The 20548-nt window shown below is 44.1% G+C and overlaps 1 protein-coding gene across 1 annotated transcript; it reads right to left on the minus strand.

Annotated features, from left to right (window-relative positions):
• Window positions 1–4016: 4016 nt before the first annotated feature.
• On the minus strand, window positions 4017–17673 carry ptbp1a (polypyrimidine tract binding protein 1a). The gene is made up of 16 exons (XM_079174483.1): window positions 17627–17673; window positions 16822–16875; window positions 16578–16608; window positions 13019–13079; window positions 12664–12836; window positions 12254–12400; window positions 11907–12083; window positions 11482–11592; window positions 11127–11307; window positions 10952–11029; window positions 10591–10748; window positions 9145–9178; window positions 8032–8124; window positions 7566–7782; window positions 7201–7278; window positions 4017–7005 (listed from the first exon to the last, which is right to left on the minus strand). Exons 1-16 carry the CDS (start codon window positions 17632–17634, stop codon window positions 6873–6875), a joined length of 1734 nt encoding a protein of 577 aa, XP_079030609.1. The 5' UTR covers window positions 17635–17673; the 3' UTR covers window positions 4017–6872.
• Between the last annotated feature and the right edge of the window lie 2875 nt (window positions 17674–20548).

Here is a 20548-nt window from a genome sequence, read left to right on the forward strand (position 1 = left end):
CCGCCTCAAACTGCGTCCGCTTGACCTTTTTCCCCTCTTATTGCAGTTCAAACAAATACATCCACGATGCTCATTTCAGTCCAAAGTTATCACACAAGAACAACGATACGGGAGCATCCTCCCCGCGCAAACCGCGAGCTCTTACAGCATCTCAACTTGGTGATCCCTCCGCTGTCACTGGCTCTAATCCAATGCGACTCCAGTCTGCGGTGCGCCTCCGCTCTCTGTGCGTCACGCTGACCGGCGCAGCCAGGGAGGCCGTTGATGATTGCAGCTTTAATCCGTATGCGCGCTCCCACGCGACCTCCACCTATGGCGGCAACAACACTCACCGGCACCTTGATTCGGTGTGAGTAACCTCCACCCCTCCTCTCTCCATCTCGCGCTCGCTTTTTTTTTTTTTTTCTCTCTCTCTCTCCGCGCGGGCGGGGTCTGTAGCCGTGCCGTGCCGCGCACCCTCCGGGGACTCAGGGTTGGCTGACTCACTGCGTCCCAGTGGTAGCATACACAACTGGGGATGTTTGAAATCCTCAACTCAATGAAACTAATTGTTTGAGGAAAACTGACCCTTTCAGTTTGGCTATGACATGAATTATGAATTGAGGTGCGAACACATACATTAGGATGAAATATTGCAGTTTACCGGAGAAAAACTGGAAATTATACTTTTGTTTGTGGTTGTTTACTTGTTAAGCTTATTAATCACCCTCACAGCCATCTGTGTTGACTAAAGGCGGCATGTTTGCATCGCAGCTGGACACGTAAAGCGCCCATAAAGTTCACGGTGGTGTTTGAAAGCCGCGGCCTGATGGATGGGCTCAGGGATTGGGAGGAAGAGGGCGTCTGATGGATCGCTGGAACAGTGGAGTCATTTTCCATCAGTGTCCATTAGGCACAAAGGGCAAACGACGGCAGCGCCGAGTCTAAAACCTGTGAGCCATAAACCTCCAGATAGCCCTGACTGACGGAGCCCCGCCACCCCTGCTGCCTCTGTCCTGCGCGCGTGTACGTGCGCGTGCAGACTCCTAAAACATATCTATCTTTAGGCATCAGCACCGATGGAGGGAGATGCAGTAACTACATTGTTTCCACAAAGTGCTCCATCATTTTTTCCCCCCCCTATAGCTGTCGATAACTCGGTCAGAATGAGCCCCAGTGAGGATCAATCCACTCTCAGCAAGATGGGAATTGATTGAAGGAAATGATTTGCAACAAGTTAATTTGCATTCTTTAAAAAAAAAAAGCATCACCACGTTATTAGAATGAACTGAGAGAAGAGAATGTTCTGCAGTGTGTACGAACTCTCTCCACCGCCTTGTCCAAAAACCCCAACAGGCCCGTGTAATGATTTGAAACGGAACCTTTCTGCAGCTCCAGCCTTCACATCTTCTTGTGCCTCTCGGTTGGATCCTTTATGCAAAGTGTCCTACTTTTGCCTTTTTTCTTTTTCCTGCCTGCAAAGTAATGCCTATAATTTGGGCGGCGTGAATTCAGGCAGGGAGAGAGAACCCATGCACCCCCATAACCCAAATACAGCTGCGTGTTGTCCGCCTCTGTGGATGAATAATTCAACATCTGTCTGAGGCGTGCATATGTAAACAGGTGGATCGTCTCGTCGTAGCTTTTTTTTGTTTTTTTAAGCGGAGCCACTATAGACCAAAAGACATCCTTCACCTCGGCTTCAGGCCTTTTCCCTCCCCTGCTGTGTCACCCTGAAAGAGAGTATAAATCTCACGTAAACCGAGGGGCTACATTGGGTGTATTGAGATTTGAAGGCCTCTTAAGTGATCCTAAATCAGAACGGAATGTGGGTCACAGAGAGTCAGTGTACGGAGACATGACTCCTTAAAAGGGTGTTAAGTCCTTGAATTTATAGCCGGTTAAGTCTGCGATTGCTCTGCAGTTTAACTCAAGAGAGACATGAATTATCACCCAGCTCCAGATCTTAAAACATAAAAACAGATGAACATATATCTATTCTCAAGATGTTCACTCACAAAGCAGCCATTCACATTCAGCCGACTTTCAAGTCTCACACATCACCATTTATTCCCCCCCCCCCCCTCGGAGACTAACTGGCTTTCGTGGGGATTGAACGCGTCACAAATGATATACAGGACGGCCTCTTGAACCACTTAGGCCCCATTCAGTCCCCACCGGCCTCGCATTTGTGTGTGGCCTTGGCGTTTGCCAGTATTTGCTTGATTAGAGGCCGCGGTACTAATGTAAATAAATGTTGCCAGATGTGGAAGGATCCCTTGCCCCCACATGGTTTCATTTAGTCCCGTGCACACAGCGCTGGATGAAGCCGGGATCGTCCCCGAGGGTCTGGATCCGGCAAAATAACTGGAGAGGTGGTGGGGTACGGTAACACGGACGACACGCTGGACTAGTTAAACGTGCAAATGTTGTAACAGAGCTCATACAGTACGGCCTCTTTCTTTGGGAAAATAAACGTGTGCCCTTGTATGTACAATACAGTGCCTGCCAGTTTCAGCTTCTAAAATGTGCTTCAACAGATAAAAAATGTATTAAGTACCATATTTTGTGTGCCAGTGAATTCTGGCATTTGATAATCCCCAAAACATCACAAATCCGTGTTTGGATCATCTTACTTTTGAGTTACCCTTCCACCCAATTATGCAATCTCTTTGCATTTCAGTATATTCCAAAGAGGATTCTGTGCTCCCTGCTCTAAATTACTCTTGGTGCAGAGTGAAATACTAAAGATGCTGCAAGTAAGCAAGGGTCTGAGTTATCAAAGCCGCATCAAAGAGTAAAGTTGCTGCCATGGAGTTCCCCGACTAGTCGGGATACACTGAAGATTTCAAAAGAACAAAAAGTACCTGAACATGTCTTAGCAGAAGTGACTGTTCCAATGCCTCAAAGGGCAACATTCAAATAAATGGTCTGCTCAAGAAGCTTCTTTTTGCATCCTATAACCTGCTGTTGAGATTTATATGGCACGCTGGTAACACTCAGCAAGTATAAGACCGTATTATACTACGACCTTCAAGCATGTTTTCTGATGAGACGCAATGAGAGGAGAGAAGAGAAACAAGTGCCTTCACACCAAATTTAAGATCACTCTCCACAAACTGCTGGGATTACAGCTCCTCTCAGCCACAGAGACACCACTGGACTCAATTCTCCTCTCATTTGTCCTCCTCTCATAAGGCAAGAAGAAGATCTGAGGTTAATCCTCTCTCCCACTCTGTAGGGAAGTCGATGGAGGAAAGAAAAAAAAAGACGGTATAATGCCAGAAAGCTCAGGCAGGCACTTGAGATTAAGCCACTAACTATTGACATTGTGTGAGTGGCAGGTAAAGTCACCTCTGCTCAAGGGCCTCGGGTTACCAGCAGAGAGCAAGACCTCCCCCTAGTGGCTCAGAGGGTGAACAACTAGTTTGTCATTGAGGGTTTTCCACTCGCATCGCTGAAGAACTTGGTGCTAAAGATGGATGTCAAATATGCCCGAAAGCTTATGTTTGTTTATAATATTAATTATTCATTTCATGAGACAGCGATTTAGTTTCCACAGCAACCTGGCTCATCTCCTCGGAGTCAGACGGACCTGCTCAAATGGAAAGGTCATAGCGGCGCGAAGGATGATGGCGGATTATTAGGAATAAATGGAGAACAGCGAGTATCCAGCGTTTCACACCAAATTAACCCTCTTACACGGTCAGCATCATAATAGTGTCCACGAGGGATTGAGCTGAACCCAGAGTAGCAGTCAAGTCAAGATGGGATGAGTACAAAGTTGGAAATATAGTAAAAGGATTAAAAACAACCCACCAGTAGTAAACAGGATGGGAAACGGGGGGAAATGTTACAAAGTGTTAACTGATACAGAGCAGCAGCTCCACAGGACAGAGCGGAAGAGACAGAAACCAAATGAGGCCGGAAAGGAGGAACAAACTAAAGATTTATTGAAGGCAGCAGAAGATGCAAGAGACAAGAACAGAATGGCAAAGGAAGGGGGGGGGGGGGGGGGGGGGCACATACAGAGACACTTCTGTGTTCAGATAGGTTTAATGTCTTTGTTACAAAAGTTTTTTTTGTTTTTACAGCTCCGCAGAGCTCAATAGGTCTGTATTGTTTTATCAAAATATACATGTTTTGAACGTAAAGTGGATATAATCCAAATGATTGTGGTACAAAAACATGAATATATACAACCATCAATCCCGCTTCATACAACAACCCCACCCCCATATAAAAGAGGAGAAACATAAAAGCTTTAACAAAAAAAAAACAAAAGAAAGGCATATAATCTTCTACACCATCAAGAGCACAGCTAGGACTGTGGTTCAATTAAGTATCCGTACTAAAGCAAACTACCAAAGTAGGCTCTTTGTAATGTCAATCCAACAAAACGGGATACAATATACAGTATAGACTGATTACCCAAACATACTTTAACTTCATGTGACATTTGTCCAAGGCATCTGAGAAACGGAAACTGAAGCCTTGTGTACTTGTGGAAATGTGAGAAAAAGAAAGAAAAAAAAAAACTTTTAGAAATCACAACACTACAAAACAGCAGGGGTAGAAGATACTTTGGTCCTTAACAGCAATAACCGCCTGTAGCTACATGAAGCTCCGTTAAACCATGCATAATAATCTTTTACAAAAATAGAGACAGAAGTGAATCTGCATCTGGTCCAAAACTACAGTGGTCGAGGCTGTGGAGACCGGTGCTCGAGGCACGCAGGAATGAGACGACGTTTTAAGACTTCAGCGTGATGCCGCCAACTTGGACCTATCGTTGAGGAAAAGTGCACTAAAGAACCGGGCTGTGGCGCAGAGGTGGACACAGACCGGAAACGGGTGAGGGCTAACCCACCATGTAATCCTGTTATCCTGAATTTAAGAAAAAAGAAATATATATTTATATATACTGGGTTTAGGATTTGTTTTAAACACAATCCAAGACTGTTGTTACTTTCAGTTGACAAATGACTCCAAGTTGCTCTCTCACAGGCAGGTTTACCTGCATGTAAATGGGATAAAGGCATCTTCAGAGACCGGAAAGATAAAAACACCTGAACGAGAGGTAAACAAAGTCAACCGACCGGGCCGCACAATGGTTCGGCCTCAGATTAAAAAACTCAAGGCACTGCGATAATGAGCAAACCCAGCCACTACATATAGGTATCAGAGAAGCATAGCAGTGATACACATGTAAATACTAACATTAAAAAGAAAAGATAAATGAATATATAGGCGTCCACGTATAGATGAACATAATATGGTTAAATGACGCCCCAAACACCGCGGCCCCGCCTGAGGAAGGACCACATGGAGGTGGGATGGGGACTGGAAGACAGGAAGGCCGGCTACAGCTCGGACTCCTGCCACAAAACAACACCTAACAGAGCTACGTCACCTAGCAAGGATATTAGGCACCTAACTGACATACATTCAGAGTTTCTACAGACATATAATGGGGATATGCATACAAATCTCTAGAAAAAAAATGGTTTTAAGATGAAACTGAAGTTTGAATGAGCCACTTTCACCCCCCCCCCCCCCCCCTTACACTTTGACAATGCTGGTACATACAAGGCATGAAAAAGGCATTTCGAGAGCCACGTCTTCTCCAAATAAAGCCAGAGCGATGCTTAAGGCAATCTGGTTTGGGGTAAAGGAAGGCACAAGACTGTAGATACAGATGTAAGAAAAATGCATCCTTATCGAATGACTCCAGATAGTGGTATGGATCCCCCGAAGCAATTAAGCGGGTAGTTACAAGAAGATAAAATCAAAATGGGATACTGGGATATTAATTGTTTGGTGGTCTGTGGGCCAAAACAAAATCCTTCGTATCGAACCGTTTCTGACTGGCCAAACAGGGTCAAAGTGGCATTTCAAAAAGGCACACACACACACACACACACACACACACACACACACACACACACACACACACAGATATATCCACATGACTATCACAATAAAAGGAATGCTGAAGTGTGTCTTGTGTGGATATGATTCATCCACATGAGCATCTGTGGTGGAGGGTGTCTTTTCTTAAACTTTCTTTTTTTTTTTTAAGCGATTTGGTCTAAAGTGACAGTTCATGGGCTGCCTCTACTTCACCTCCAGTATAACGTGTTTCATTGCAGAGTGTTGCCCCCCTCACAGGACCCCCACGTATGAACTAAACGATGGAACAGATTCATTTGATGGTTTGGGTACCAAGAACCGGTCCTGACCTGGAAACAGAAACGTGCTTTGATTCTATTTACCGATTCCTGAGCGACTCGTTTACATCGTCTGTCACACTGCATGGGAATAGTGTTTACATCATTACGGGCCGGACCTACCGCTTGTAAGCGGAACAAAAGAGAGCAGCGATACAGGAAAATGTAATCACAAGCGGAACGGCTTCCTCCCGTGGAGAAGTCTGTCTCAACATGCGGCGTGCTACAGGAACGCATGTTTTTAGAGGTCCTCGGTCCAAATCAGAATGCCCCAGAGTCCGCTGACGTCAGCAGGACCAACTGAAATACATACTAGTGTAAAACCGCCAACAACCAATCTGTGTGTGGCATTAGAAAAGATTCACATTTGTTCGCGTGTTAATTAACAGTTTTTCGACACCGTAAATCAAAAAGAAAATATGGTTTGATTAACATATTTTGGTAACGTATGACAAAAATTGGAACCAGGAATCGGACGCACAATCGATTAAATGTGATACCCAAACCTATTAATGAGGGGAATGATTACGAATGGTGACGGGAGCAACACTCTACAAAGAACCACAGCCATCAAGATGTAACGGTGGCCATCTCCACTGAAGGCAACCCTGACTAGAGTAGCATTCAGATGGCGGTACACATGGAGGGAGGGAGGAACGGCACTCAGATGGTGGACTTTGAGAAGGACACTCGGAGGTGGTGGTTCTCTCCCAGATCATGGTTGTGGAACTCAATGAGGGACTCAATTGCCTCCTCGACTGAGCCCATCTGGATCAGGGCCATCTTGCGGTCTTTCCTGTTAAACAAAAAGAGGGAACAATGTGTTCTTAAAAGGGTCAACAACTTCTGCCATTTGCTACGTTATGACTGATTTGTCTCTGTGGTCTACAAGACATCTTATTCAGACTCTAAACGACAAATAGGAGAAAGTCAAACACACATAAGGACCTAACAGTTTAAGAAAATGAAACGTGACTGGACTGAGACTTACTGAAAGAACTTGAAGGCCTTGACTGTGGCTCCTGAGCTGGCAAAAAGCCTCCGGAGGTCTTCCTCCACCACAGAAGGCCTGAAAGCAGAGAGAAAAACAAGAGAATTTACACAAAGCTTTTATGTTCCCTTTACTTATTAGCAGTTTCCTGTTTATTTACTTGTATTGTGAAACAAGAAGCCTGATTAGTTCGAAAAACTGCACCGCTAGAGTAGCATGTTTAGAAAGTACTGTCACAACTACTTAATCCCGAGCACTAAATATAGAAAAGAATGAGTCATGACTACAAAGGAAAAAGCTTACAGCCCGAAAGCTGCTCGGGGAGAGAGTGGGAATGAAAACGAGGCTCTGGCGGCTGAACTCACGGTATGTTGGAGAGGTGGAGTGTTGCCGAGGGTGGGAAGATGTTGGAGTAATTTTTGGAGCCAGGCTTCTTGAAGCGGTGCAACGGGGAGTTGCCGTAGTCCTTTGTGAGACCCTGGTCCTCGTGGCCTTCTCTGGGCAGCTGCACTGTGGTGTGTTTGGATGACGTCACGCGCATGGCCCGGCCATGAAGACGCTGACCGTTCAGGTGGCTCATAGCTGAGAAACATCAACAGGATTAATTCATTTCCATCCGTACCCTCCTCGATTGAGCGTCGCATTTCTGGAAGTACTTTCTAGATACTTGTGGCGTCCTCATGAATGGTAAAACAAATCAAACAAGTCAACTGTGAGAAAAGAAAACCGGTCCCGTGTGCTCAAAAGGCCCTACAACGTTTGATAGGATTAAGAAGACGACACACACAAGATGAAAGAAAAATGACACATCGAAGAGAAAAGTGTAGCTACCTAGCTGAGCCTGAGTGCTATCAGACATCTGGATCAGAGCGTTCTCCTTTTTATTAAACAGGATCTTCACTCTCATCACGTCGCCGTACACACCTGGGGAGGAAGAGGAAGGGGTCACGATACAGGTGCAACAACGAACACAGCCTTAACAGGAGCTACATCACAGCAACAAAAACTAGTTAAACCGTCACATCAGGGACAGAAATAGCTATACTGCGACTAAATGACCACTGTCTGATTAATAAGTCATCGTCAGGCTATTCTACTCATTTTCTGTTCAATTCTGCATGGGATCTCTAGAAGTAGTCCTACGTAAGCCCTCTTAGATTACAATTAGACGGATGCTCGAGAAGGGGGAGGGAGTGATTTGAAAGGGGGAAATCAAAGAGTGGTAAAATGAGTGGTTTGGGCGATTTGATCGCTATAGAGTAAAGAAAACGTTGATTACTTGAGCAACTCGAGGGCGTAATAGAGACACATGCAGGAATAAACTAAACATGCACATACCTAGAGTAACTGCAGAGGAATAACATGGCGACATAATCTGAGGGATATGTCGGCTAACAATTACTAAAAAGCAGCAGCATTTCATCTTTGTATATACTATTGCTGAGTGACTCAAGGCAACCGTAGAGAAACCCACTTAGCAAAAATGGTATTGGCTGAAATTTCATGGGTTAAGATTGGACCGTGCAGAACCAAATAAAGTGTTGACTTCTCATTCTCTTCCCGAGGGTAATACTTTAGAATTTAGATTGGCTTCTTACCTCATTCCCAAACAAAATGATGCCCACATTTCTATTCAGTTAGGCAACGTTTCCATTACGGGGCTGTGCTCTTTGAAGATGAAAACGTTTGTTGCCCGCGGACAGTAAACCTTCTGCTGTTAAAAATAAAATGCTGCAGCTTTTTGTGGTGTTCTCACCTTACTTTCCTCACACAAACCCACAACAACCAAAAACAAAACAGACACCCCCACCCTTCATAGCCCTGTAGCCTGATGACGAGCCATCAGGGGTCAAAAAAACAAAGCCAACAACATGAGACAAGACATGCCCACCTTGCCAGGTAACAGTAGTAATAAAAAAAGGAGATGAAAGGATGATAACGTACCGAAAAGAATAAAGAGGCAGTGTGGCGTAACGCTCTTTAGAGACAGCAGGGGGAGTAGCGGGGCCAAAGGGGGATAGGGAACAGGGGAAAAGAGACGGAGCGGAGGACAGTGGAGTGGAGTCGGGACATGTCCGCAGGCCACAGGCAGCGAGGTCCACAGGAAGGCCACAGTACCATGGAGGAAGGAGAGGCATGAGGGACGAAGAGAATGAAGAGAGGAGGAGAGGATTCAAAGAGCATGAGAGAGAGAGAGAGAGACAGAGAGAGAGAGAGAGAGAGAGAGAGGAGGAAGACGAGAAAAGAGATGAGGATGAGGTTGTGGAGGAAAGACAGAGGACAGTGGAGGGCCAGATGATGATCAAAAATCAAGGGGAGACCAATGGAGGTGCCAATGTTGTGTTTTTTTTTTGTTGAGTTTAAATTTGTGGGTGGTGACCAAATTGGGGCATGATGGATTGGGGAGGGTTGGGTGGTTGTAGTAGTGATAGAGGAGTGGCAGAGGGGAGGAGGAGGACAGAGGGAACAATTGGTTGTGGGGCGTGCAGTCAGTTGGCAAGAGTTGAGGTGGGGGGGGGTTTAAAACAAAGAGGGAGAGGGGGACAGAGAAAGGAGAGAGAGAAAAAGGAAGTAAAAAAACAAGGTCAGTATACACAAAGAAATGTAGTGCTTCAGACAGTAGAACTGGCTAAATTAAAATGCACTGTCACTATGGGAACACTAGGAGAAAAAGAAGAGAAAAAAAAGATTAACAATGAAATACAGAAAAAGGCAGAGACAATATGTACTTTTAATTACAGGCTACGTTTGTTTTATTCTAATGTAACTAAATAATCTAAACAGTCAACTCTGAATGTCAACTACCAGCTGATCGTTAACTTTAGCATGCTTTAACGTGATGACTACGTAACTACAGTAAATGTAATGAGTGCGACAGACTACCAATACAGTTTACACACTAAATATAAGAAATGACCTAAATCCAGGCATGGTGCGTTTCTTTACAAAATACAAAGAAAAAAAGTAATATTGTCTCTCCAACAACTCAAGAATGATTTCAACTAATGGACAAAAAATGAAGATATGAAATGGTAGGTTTAAAAAAAAAAAGAAGTTAGTGTTTTGAATAAACTTAAAATTCACAGTGAGCAAAGTGGCAGGTCAGAAATGCAGCAGGTTTGGTCAAACACAGAGAGGTCCTGAAAGAGAAGAGGTTTGACTCAATAACCCCTTTTCATTAAAAACTGTGGTTCGGGTACTCCAACTAGTCTGGTCACATGGAGGTGGGGGGGAATGGGGGGGGGGGGGGGCAACCAATGCAGCGCTTATACAAATGGATCCGGGTGAACCGTAGTGTAAACAAATGGCACCGTAACATTTTAACGTTTCTCAGCACTGTACTGACAGAGACAGAGCGTACAGCTGTTTAGGCCTAGTGAGTGTACTGACCTCAGGGTTCAGATTGCTGACCAGCAACACATGGTGTCCCGCAGAGGCACCGAACCCGGTCAGGCCGAGCCGGCTAGCGGCTGCCGCGGCAGCAGCCATGCCGCTGTGGCTCACGCCCAGGGACGCCAGGGCACCGGGCATACCAGGCATCGACAACCCTAAGAAGAAAGAAGTATTAATTTCATTGATATGTCACTATTACTTGCTGCTTTCTACACACTAAAGAGATATTTTACAGAGAAAATACTGGAAAATATATCCAGTATGTTCGTGTCAAGGCCAATTACACACTACATGTAGCGGGCACATATTTGGATAAGAGATACAGGGTAGATGGGTAAAATAAAGTTTGTGTACGGACCTGACTGCTGGATGGCGAAGGCTTGAGGGAAGCCATGAGCTGCACCATAAGGAGAGGCTGAGATCAGGCCCGGAGCAGCTGGGACAAGAAGCAAACAGAACAAAAATAAGAACTTCTTCCCCCAGGGTTCTTCAAGTTTAATTTAAAACCACTTAAAATCATGCTCCAATCTTACAAAATGCAGCAGCTGCCATGGTCTGGTGGTCCAGGGAGGCCTGTGAGTCTGCAGTGGGGAGGTCTGGACGGGTGTAATCCCGGCTCTTGTCGTTGTTGTACTTGACATTGAGGCTGGTGAGCTTGGAGAAGCTGATTCTCAGGGTACAGCAGGCATTGTAGATGTTCTGTCCATCCAGAGACTAAGACAGATAGTGGGAGATTTAGACTTAAGACAACTGTGCGATGTGTTTTAAATACAGTTTCATTAGTCAGTCCCACGATTGTTTACACGGAACTGAATCTCAATCCAACTGCAAAAGTGGTGGCAACGTCAGACTGAAACATCATGACAAAGAGCATTAGCTCAGTCTTACCAGTTTGGCGTGCTGAGCCGTCATGCCATCGGCATACTGGATCAGAGCCTGGAATTGGTTGTTCTTGGTGAATGTGATGATCTTCAGCACAGTGCCGAACTTAGAGAAAATCTGGTGGCAGAGACAGCACGATTAGGGGTGAAATCACAACACACACTTTCATTGAAACTGTACGGGAAGATAAACAAAAGGGGAAGACATTTGCATATTTTCTTAAAACAAGAGTTCCACTATTGCCAACATGCATATTTTGTTGTTTCGTAGCAATGCACTACCACACGCTTGGCTGCAATCTGCAACCTCACAGCCAGATGCCGCCAAATCCTACACACTGGCCCTTTAAGATTAAAAAGGGACTGGCAAGCCTATGACATGTGCGAAACAACTAGATAACTGTAGTTCAAACAAATAAAGAGGGTGTGTACCTGGTGAAGTACATCCAGGGTGACGGGGTAGAAGAGGTTTTCCACGATGACTCTGAGTACAGGGCTCTGGGACCCTGCTCCTCCTCCCCCCATGCTAGCCAGATCTGCTGGAATGGCCATGCCTCCCATCCCACCGCCATGCAGAGCATTGACTGCCTGCAGAGCTGCCTGGGCACGCTGGAGAAAAAGAGGAACTTCTTAGCATGGATGAAGAAAAGTATGCAGTAATAAATAAACAAGTGATTGTGGGTGATACGGTTTTGTTCTGCATTTAGACAACACCATAACTTAGTATCTAGTATCTTAGTATCTATATTGAGCGTGTGTGTCAGAGTGCAAACCCTTACCACTTGGTTGGGGGAGTTGTCGGTCTTCAGCTCCTTATGAGTCGAGTATTGCATGTAGATGGGATGGTTTCTGATGACGGGGGTTACAGAGGAGTAGTAGCTCACCATCGTCTGTGCACACTCCTCGCTGGTCATTTCTAAGAATGCCTGCAGGGGAGGACCAGAGAAATGCGTTTAATTTGATAAGGTACCACACTAAGGCAATGTTTATTAAGCGTAAATAATCAGGTCTCTTATGACCATTTTTTACTACCCATCATCATCTACGTTTAGCCAAATCTCATTTGACATCTTAAATGTTCACATCAGGACAGAGGGCTCTCTGGTCCCAGCCCCTAAAGAGAGGTTTCACACAGGAGGGCGAGTCGCGCAGGTTCGGCGAGAACACCTGCATATACATCGGTCCTTACCTGGTTTTTCCCTTTCAGCATCAGCAAATTAGTGACCTTCCCAAAAGGCAGCCCCAGGCCGATAACTTCAGCCTCATTTATGTCGTTGGGCAGCTTGCGTACGTGGACCACACGTGACGGAACACCAGGGCTGCGGACGTCACCTTTGAATTTTTTGCTGTCGTTGCCATTGGCTGCAAGAAAAGAAAGAACAGACGCAGATACAATCAGGGAGGGAACAGAGGGCTCTGGTTCTTCTTGAATAATGGATTGATCGTCATGGCAACGCAAACCCAACACAAACGCCAAAGCACTTCAATAAAAAAAAAAAAAAAAAGGATTCAACCCTCCATGGCAACCCCCCCCCCCACCTTACCTGAGCTCATGATATAGGGCCCGTTGGCTATGCAGGAAGAAAAGAGTTCGTCGGATCCCCTCTGCAGAAAGAGAGAAAACAATGGTTCACTTCAGTGCATTCACCAACGAGGGCACAGCGGAGCAGGTGGAGAGCACGGCGCTCATATTACCGAGCCATTGTGTGATACAGCAGGAAGTAATCTGATAACCAAAAGAGGATTGAACAAGCTCGCTCGAGAAGAACCCCACCTTCCCCCACTGGAAAGGATCAAATGACACGGCTTGTCAGCAAGGATATTTGACTCCTCATCATAATCATGTCTTCCCGTACCATTTTAATATTGTTCCCTAACAGTAATTCCTAGTTCCAGACCGTAGTCACAGTCAAAATGGGTTATTATTTCTGACCGAGGGGGCAATGTGCCAAATTATCAATTTATAAACGCCAACCACACTCATGGAGGAAAAGCTACTATTCAACATGAAGCATCGAAGTCAGCAGCAACATCTTAGCTTGACAGCAGCTGTCAGTCGGTGCGACCCATCTTCTCATAATTCAGTATTAGGAGGAAGGATAACACACCAAAAGCATTCTGGATTGGAAGACAAGATGGGGAGACTCCTAGCCCACACTAGATTACTGTCTGCTGAGACAGCCTTGTCTGTCCACTCTTGCTCTCTCTAGTAGCTATAAAGTGCTGTTTCAGGGCTGTTCTCATGGTTGTGTGTGAGATGAAGTACAGCAGTCACAAGAAGTGGCTCAGCAGCCTGAGCTCTACAACACTCTACAATGAATGTCCTGTTCCAGCTGAGACTAGGGGCATTGTTACACGGCAGCGCACACACATATGGAGCCCAGAGGACTCTCTCGGAGTTGAAGTGTCCTGGAGCGCTTTAACGACAACCAGTCATGCAGGTTTGCTAGCATTCTACTCCACCTTGTGAATCTTGGCCTTTAATTATGCACGGCGGTGGGGGGTTACTGCAAAGTCTACTCAAAAGGCGGGAACAAGGTGATCCGAGAGAACACTTTTAACGGGCGGTGTCGGGTACAGAGTTAGTTGCCATGAGAGCACAACACTGTACGCAGTAGAATAAACTACCCTTTGACTTCCAGATGGTTGGGCTGAGTCGTGCTCTCTCTCACTCTGGGGCCCACACTAACAGGGTCTGCTATCTAAATTCATCAAGAGACATTCCTATGCCTACTTAACTGCGGCTTCGGGATCAGAGGCCCTCCTACTTTGGCAAACGTTCAAATCTATACGTAAATGGAATGCATACACGGCAGGCAAATACTGAGCTAAGATTACAAGAGGTGCAAAGTCTGACAAGACAAGAGGGAAAAGAAAAGGACTTTCAAGTTTGTTTTTAAATGGAAGGGACCAGTTAACTCGCACCCAATGGCAAAAATAAGAATGCCAAACGACGAGTGGTGTGTTCTAGATGGGAGGAAAATGTAGAAAAACATTTTATTTTTTTAGCCATGAGAAATGAAGGATGTGGCTCATGCCTGACTCCATGCTTGTGGGTGGGCAATGTCACATTGTCAGTCAGGAGACCGACTCCAAACAGGAAGAGCAGCATAATCAGGCCTGCTTCCAGGGGTTGGCTAAACTTCCTCTTGGGGACTGATGGTTACTGTTCCATGGCAGGACTCTCTCCCCCCTATACTTCCTCATTCTAAAAATAACCACAGAGCTAAGACCGTGTAGTACAGAGCAGAAACATCAAAGTCACATAAAAACCAGAGGACTGTGGAACAAATGAATGCAGAATATAACTACAGCTTTTGGACAGAGTGCAGTGCAGTACAAAGTTCATTTACAAAGCTATGAAAGAAAAGAAAAAGAAGCATACAACTGGTTTACTCAAGTCTACTCGGGGACCGGCCAAACCCACATTTCCAACAAAAATCCGCTAAATGTGTATCGACATGTTCACATCCTTTGTTTCCACGGGATGTTGACAATATAATAGTAACCTTCAGTTAGGAGACGATGACACATTACTGGCTAACATGCTGAAACCGATGATCAGCTTCCTCTCACCAACAATGGCAGTGGCCTACTGTTATATTATTTTAAAAAGGGACTGCGGGCAGTTTCCCTGCACACCTGGTTTGCACTGCATCAAAGCATGAGGAAAAATAACATGGGCTCTTAAAGCATTTAGGGGCCTTATTTTGGACTCTGTAGGGGGGGGGGGGGGGGGGGGGTAAATGGTAATCTCCCAGGAAAACACAAAGGGGGAAGAGCACAGGTAACGACATGTTTGTTCACTGTGATCAGCCTTTGCCGGTGTTGGGGGGGAACAGTGCCTCACCATGGGACCAGTGGGGGGAGATTGGAATGTGACCGCGGAATGCCAGACACTCTGCCCAGACAGAATAATTACAGATTCCAGCAAGGCAGTGCACCATAACTCAGCATTATCATGACCACAGTCCATCAAATCCGGGAAAAAACGAAAAAAGTTATAAAGAATCACTTTAGGACCCATTAAACTGTGCAGTGTTAAAATGTTGAAAAGCACGCCTTACTGAACTGAATAGGGGGGGGGGGGGGGGGGGGGGGGGGGGGGTAGCCCGTCTACAGGCATGTGTATCAGAGTGCTTGTTTAAACAGTACAAAGACCTTTGGCCCGGGACGATGAAGACGGGGTGGTTACAGCCCTAAGTTGAGTTCAGTTACTCCTCCTACACATATCTGCCTGTGGCATCGTTTCCCAGGATTACTACGCAGGCAGGCATTTTTATTGGGTACGCAAGTTAACAACCAGAAGTTTGCAAAAACAACTGTGCTCTTCGTTCAACAAGTTTGTACACACAAACATTCACTAAAGGGCTGGTATTCCAGTGACATAAGCACACAACAGATGCGTGCAAAAAAGATTAACATTTGGACAATACTTTGCTGATTTGTTTGTCTTGTGCTAGAAACAAGGCTGAACAAATAGCAAGCGTCGGGGCAGGATTCAGCTGCTTCAACATTCCAACGTGCTATTAAGGAACACACAATAAACAGCAGGAAGTTTCATTTCCCTGCAGCCGCACAAACCAACAGAAACAGGAGAGGAAAACAAAGCCCCCACATTAATCTATTCTAACTGAATTATCAAATGGACCCATGTCCACAGTCTTCAGAGTTTCTGTTCTGACTGTTGCATATCATGAATCTTTAAAAAAAGGGAGAGCCAGTCTGCAACTGAAAACTCTTTACACGTGAGAAACGGCTTTGGACAGCAGTTCTGTAATTATAGAGGACGCTTTTGCAAACCGACCGACTACGTGTATCAAGTCCCCGGTGTCGGGCGCAGTTATTTTCCATTTTCACCGAATTGTAAAACGCAATGAAAACTCTCATGATCTCAAAGCTATTTTGATTGTGTTGTTATTCCAATTGCAGTGTTTACTTAGCATCCTGGCAGATGTGTAGATATGTAGAACTCCTGGCAAGACCATGCCAGGAGTTTTACATATCTACACACACATTCAAACATGTGGCATTCGTTTTGTAGTCTAGACAGTGAAATACGGGAAAGTGAAAAGAAGACGACGAAAAACAAAAGATGCCTACCTTTGTGCCAACTGATATGTCATGGACACTTCTGTGAAAGACAAAGAAACTTCATTATTATACAGGAAATGCAAGAAAATACCATAATGCACTGTGGGATCCTTTTTTAACAATTATAAATCACAACGGCATAGAAGTCTACACTCTGGAAACTCTGTCTTTACAAAAGTCTCGACACAAACCTAGTACGGATCAAATAAAAAGGACTTCCTTATTCATTGACGTATAATAAACAAATACTTACTCAATTTCAGGGACGTAACTGGTTCCCAGAGGGTACAGTTCAGCGTCTAGGCGGCTGTAGTGGATTAAATAAGAGCAACGTTTAGAGTGGAAACAAGTAATAATAAAACAAATATCAAATGTCTCAAATATACGTCGAGCGTATTGTTGACCGAGTTCGGTGCAACATCGCTTCTGTGCTTGAGGTCCTATTAACTTAAACAGTCAGTAAATTCAGCTGATCAAAATGGTAAAATACGCTTTGATTAAAAACGATAACGTGTATCCTACCCTGCGTGGGTAGGTCTCTGATTCAATCAACGCACAATGTTGAGGCCAGACATCTTCAACATGGCCCTCTGGCACTCCGCAGACAAATGAATGCGGAAATGAGACACGTTGCTTTAGCTAGCGCTCGAGACACCAAGTTACCAATAGTTAGCTAGTGTTCAATAATGTGAACAAACGGCTGACTGTTTCCAGAATGTCCCTAAAAACGAAAAGGTGTATTCACACTATACATATCGTTAAGTAACGTCTACTTTGCGTTCATTTCTTTAATACAAAAATGATAATATATGGTTAACATAACTAACGTTCGTTAGCGATGGCTAGTTAGCAGCTAGTTAGCTTCCGCTGCTGCTAACTGTTGCATGTTTTGATGAAAAAAAAAAAATGTTTCAAAACTTTCCCGGTCTAACGGTTAAGAAGAAGCAGCCACCGTGGATCAAAACAGTCTAATAAGCAACGCACATATAAAGATGGATAACACGGCGGTGTGTTCGCGTTAAATAAATAAGTCTAAAGTGTGGTTCTTTTTCACTTACCCGTCCATTGCACAAGAAAAAAACTGCAGGTCTGAAGCGAAGGTAGGGCGGCAGACTTGCTTGATTTTCTTACAAAATGGCTGAACACACGGAGGCGAGCGCTGATTAGTCCAGCCACTTTCAAGAGCCAAAAACAGGCGGGGACGAGCTTCTACTCGAGTCGCGATTGGACAAGACGACTATCATTTTGTGAAAAATGTAATAAAAAAAAAAAAAGAAGGCCGCGGCAAATTTCCAGAACATCATATATCAAGTGGTCGGGTTTGTTTGGTTTATTTGTGACACAAAAAGCTACTTTGAGTCATCATGATGATACAATAAAAGAAGAAGAAGGCCATCATGTCGAGTTTGTCCTAAAGACAGGACTGATGGGAGGCAATATGGAGTCGCGCTCTCATCCAATCTTATGATTATACAGCACATGTCTGCAGCACAAACACACCTTCAAAGATGAATACCAAGGAAGTGTCTTTTGTGGCGCATTTAAATGAGCACCCGTGTCCACAACATCGGTATTGTGTCCGGTTTACAAGGGCTCCTTTACTTCAGTAGAAGTACCAATTAAAAAATACTCGATTATAAGCAAAATTCATAGCCTACACTTAAAATGGTACTACAGTAAGAGGACAGAATAAGCTAAATGATCTTGAAGTAGGCTATCCAAATACAAGTAGGCTACTCATGCAGAAAGGTGGCCCATGTGAGTGCTTATTAAATTAGTATTTAATAAGTAATATACGTAAATTAGCATTAAAACATGTATTGATAAGCTGGGACCAATGCTACTTTTATATAGTATTGTATATATGGATCTATAATGGATCATATATAAATAAGATGCTCATATGTTCTGTAAAATAGGCTTACATTTAGCTGTCAAATATATGTGGTGCAGTAAAAAGTACAATATTGGCCTCTGAAATGTAGTATAAAAAAAGGAATAGCCCCGCGTGAAGTACCTCAACATTGAATGCGCAGTACTTGAGTAAATGCTCTTAGTTTAATTGATTTCACCACTTTAAATATGAGATCCCCTAAGATTAGAGTCAAGCTAATTGTTGTTTACTGGTGAACCTTAATCCAACACTGGTCATCTGGTGTTGGGAGAATTACGAATCCAGTCACAGAGTCATTATGACCAAAACTTTGTGGATCCATTCAGATTCACTGGTGGTTTGAGGTATTCTGATTCAGGGCACACATGGGCTGCAGTTTATCACCACTCAGCGTGATGTGTGAACAACACTACTGGTTTTGGTGGGGCACAACACAATCAAGCTGGTAATTGCCCTGATACTGTTTGTCAGCACAAGTATCGTTTCAGGAAAGAGTGCTGCAGAAAACACAGTTGTTTCAAATTGCAAAAGGAAAGAGTTCTGGTGTGACAATAAAAGAAGGAGACAGCTATACAAATGCAATACAGCAAAGAAACCACAAGTAGGTCGCCAACATAACCAGTTTAAAGTTAGGATGCACAGCTCAATATGCACACTGGTATTATGATCATCACAGAAGGACGCACAACACAAGTGGGAGGCCGTTATGTTCACTTTGGTTTGCTAATTTATAAGAAGAAGAAGAAGGAAAGACCTTCATATCAAGAAACATATAATTCTTTAACTCATACAGTTGCCAGGCTTACCGGTTTGTATTCTTTTTGGGGAAATGAGGTGAAAGAAGTGAATGATAGCTCTGTCTTAAAAATGTTCAGAAGTAGCAAGTGGATAACTACAGCAGCACAAAGAGTCAAATTGTCACAGTTGGGGAATGCGTGTGAATGTGTGTGTACAGTAACTTGTTCCTGGAAAATATGAACAACTGGTGCTGAAACACTGTTGCACCACCAAGGACTTCTTGTTGGTTCACACAGGTATTGGGCAACATAAAGTTATTTTGTAGTGAATGACGTTGGATTTGAGGAAAATTTGTTCTTTTGTTTCAGTTTGTGTGCCCATCCTAATTTGTGCCTCATACCGGGGTAGCGGAGGCTTACATTTAACACATAATGACAGAGTAAAGGTAATTATATGTTGCCATATCAGCAATAAGACTTCTTATCCTACCTTTTAAAGCCATGTTAAATAGTAAAAAATGCCACCTCTTTTATTTCCAATTACTTTTTTATATTCCACCGATCAAACCCAGGACCGTTTTGTTTTTCTCCAGTGTTGTGTCTGCGAGAGCGTGGAAAAGCGTGGTCAGGGTGTGACCTAAATAACGGAAAACAACATATTCTCTGTGTCGTGATGTGGAACACTTCTGCCACTTCGATTGAAAGGTAAAATCTGTCTCATCACAGAGAATGTGTCAACAAACTGAATCTGCCACGGTCATATTGGGCTCACGTGCTACTATTAATTGTTGTTTATCGGAGGCAGAACTGCTGCAGCATGAAGCAGTATAATTACGTTTTGTTGAATAGTGCATACCTGACCTCCATCTGATGAATGCCCTGTTTAAATGCCCCTGTGCCTTTGTCTCCCTCTCTCACAGTATATTTGACAATTTTCTAACAGAATTAACTTCCACTACAGAAGACGTATTGCTCTCTAGTGGCATGTTTTGGGTAGTGCACTTCACAAAATAACCGAGGCCATTCATGCTCATTACTACTGGTGGATCTGCTCTTTATAACTCTATTTCATGTTTCTATAACATTTTTAATACCTCTCCCCAAATCCCACCATACTGTACACGATTCATTCTTCATAAATGAGGGGTATAGTAATTATTTTCCTTCTAATTTTTACCAGACAGTCGCATTACTACAGAAGGTCGTCCATCTGTGGCTCCATCAGCTGAGAGAACACACACACATCATTAACCGTGGCTGACATGTACACTTCTATCTACAATATGTGTACGTTCGGTTGATTACATACACGCTTATCTGACTTGCTGTAAACAAACAGTAGTTTTATT

Source organism: Pholis gunnellus (genome assembly GCF_910591455.1).
Source record: "Pholis gunnellus genome assembly, chromosome: 15".
Taxonomy (NCBI): domain Eukaryota; kingdom Metazoa; phylum Chordata; class Actinopteri; order Perciformes; family Pholidae; genus Pholis; species Pholis gunnellus.

Coding starts and splice junctions, on each gene's coding strand:
- ptbp1a (XM_079174483.1), bottom strand. Junction 16,609..16,821: donor AGTTACGTCCCTGAAATTGA/GTAAGTATTTGT, acceptor TGTCTTTCACAG/AAGTGTCCATGACATATCAG. Junction 7,783..8,031: donor TAGCACTCAGGCTCAGCTAG/GTAGCTACACTT, acceptor GATGTTTCTCAG/CTATGAGCCACCTGAACGGT.